Here is a 2,395-nt window from a genome sequence, read left to right as displayed (position 1 = left end):
ATATTTTCTATAAAGAAAATACCAATATTTATATATATATATATATTATTTTTATAGGTACATTATTTTTTGGATATGTAATTTAGGGATTTTTTTTTATTTGGGTTCAAATCTATCTTACATGACAGGCTATTTAAAATTTGGGTTTTAAGTAAATATTTAAAAGTAGGTGGGTATGTAGGATATAATATTGGGCCGATATGAGAACAACCCTTTTTTTTTTAATCAAAACAATTCATATCTTCGCCTTTCAAAACCTTGGTCTACAGTAATATTACTTTAACTTTATATAGAGCTTATGTTAAGGGATTCTTCAAATAAGCTTATTTGAAAGACAACCTTGTAGGGCCCATTATGCATTGTATTTTACTAATCCAAACCGTCTATTTTGCAGATATTCGATATCATTTGATCACTTAATTAAATTATTAAAATTTAAGTACTTTCTTGAAGCACCGTATTCATTGATTTTATTGGTGTCAATTTGATGCCTTAATGATTTTCAATTTACATGAATTTTTTTTTTTTTTGTAAGAATGATCTCTAAACGAAGATCTGAAAAAATAGATGATTTGGATTATTAAAAAACAAAAAACAGAAAAATATCATATGGGACCCTCAAACTGTCCTGTGAGAGAGAGAGAGAACAACGGAATCTTTTTGTTATTATTATTGGATAGTACGTTTTGTCCACAAATTAATTAATACATGGTTGCCACTAGTTCTAGTCTCCATGCTCTGATATCATATTTAGAGATTTTCTTATCCATTCCTAACACCTCATATATGATTGTATTGCCACCTTTCAGCAATTTAACAAATCACATACTCAACGACTTGATAAGTAAGGCTTTATTACATAAAAATTATCATCACAATAATTAATATCTAAATTTATTAGAAGACTCTAAACAATTAGTTCTTTTACTTGGGATTAAAAACTCTACAATTTTTCCTAATTTCTCCGGCATTTCCGACAAGAACCTGGAGACTCCCCAACTTTACTATAGCAGTTGCAAAGCTCTGACTGAATCTCACACCATTTGATGCAAATCCAGAAACAATACCAGTCGTAGATCTATCTGAAGCAAGCTCCTGGTCGATCTGCAAGATACCTCTCTTCAAAAGAAGCTGATTGTAGTACTGGTTATCAAAAGTAGAAGATGTATTTTGGTCCAGAAATGTAGTTGGGTTATTGCCAGATGCACAAAGTTTGCTCAGCTTGGCAACCAAGGCTGGATCCATAGAAGGATCAGGAGACCCTGTGCCTTGAAAATTTGAGAGCCTATCTTGGAAAAAATTACAGTGCACTAAACCAACCGTGTGTGCACCCAAAAGAGTGACCATGTCATTTAGGGTCAACCCTTTGGCTGTGAAAGCCTGCAACGCCTGAGACACGGAGAACGATGGACCGGGCAAGTTAACGTCGTTGGGATTTGAAACAAGGCCATCACGCCTTCCGGTGGGAGCAGCGTAGCTTTGCCCTCCCGCAAGAACAACTGAATCTCGGGTTGCGAGGGTTATGATATCTGCACAGGATACAGTTGAAGGGCATGCTGCCTCTAGGCGTTTCTTGGCCTCGTCAATAAGCTCAAATCCTCGCACAGTCAAGTTTGGTCCTGCCGATTTTTCAGATGGCTTCTTCGGTGTCGAATCTATAAGTATGGAGGCATCACATCCCTGCAATACATATAAAGTTCATTAATTATACACACACACATATTATATATATATCAACTTAACCATGTATAAGAATTAATGTAGCGTACTCTGACAAAGCAGTCGTGAAAATGCATGCGAAGCAAACCGCCAGTTATGGATGAATCAGTTGCGAACTGTTTTTGCACGACTTGTTGTATAATTGATTCAGCTTGTGGGCAGGTAGCATTGTAGAAACCAACCCGCAGGTCAGCCAGTACAAGAGGAAGAAGAAAGAAGAAGGCTAGCAATGAAGTCTTAATGATCTTCATCTCAACTTGTCAACTATATATTTATATATATATAAGTCTGAATATAATAATGGATAGTTGAGTTGATGAAAAGAAGAGGTTTGTGTTTATGGAAATGAATAAGGAGTTCAGGTAAGTATTTATAGAGGGAGAGATGATGGAGAGCATTAGCTGGAGGGCGAGAAAGGTCAGAGGCAGGCATAGAGAACAAGGATTTTGAAGAATAATTTGGATGCACATGCGTATGCTAAAATTTGCGCGTTGAATTTCTGCTCCTACGTTGAATATACAAAAGTAATGCACTGTTTTTTTTTCCGCGCAAGGACAAACACGGATGACAAGGCTAATATGAAATGACAAAATACTTTATATTTATGCATTACTACTCGATAAAATCTGAAGAATCGAGGATGGCACACATAGCATCCAAGTTGCTATAATAAACC

General features: G+C 35.8%; 1 protein-coding gene across 1 annotated transcript; it reads right to left on the bottom strand.

The window, feature by feature from the left end:
• Window positions 648-2,130, bottom strand: LOC18770065 (peroxidase 44). The gene is made up of 2 exons (XM_020569119.1): window positions 1,770-2,130; window positions 648-1,680 (listed from the first exon to the last, which is right to left on the bottom strand). The coding sequence occupies exons 1-2, from the start codon at window positions 1,968-1,970 to the stop codon at window positions 925-927; spliced, it is 957 nt and encodes a 318-aa protein (XP_020424708.1). The 5' UTR covers window positions 1,971-2,130; the 3' UTR covers window positions 648-924.

The sequence above is a fragment of the Prunus persica genome, chromosome G7 (assembly GCF_000346465.2).
Source record: "Prunus persica cultivar Lovell chromosome G7, Prunus_persica_NCBIv2, whole genome shotgun sequence".
NCBI classification, from domain to species: domain Eukaryota; kingdom Viridiplantae; phylum Streptophyta; class Magnoliopsida; order Rosales; family Rosaceae; genus Prunus; species Prunus persica.
This window is presented reverse-complemented; position numbering and strand designations above follow the sequence as displayed.

What these genes read in the sequence shown, in the direction of transcription:
- LOC18770065 (XM_020569119.1), bottom strand. Translation starts at nt 1,970, where the DNA reads ATGAAGATCATTAAGACTTCATTGCTAGCCTTCTTCTTTCTTCTTCCT. An exon ending in TTCACGACTGCTTTGTCAGA is followed by an intron (nt 1,681 to 1,769) that starts GTACGCTACATT and finishes TATGTATTGCAG; the next exon opens with GGATGTGATGCCTCCATACT.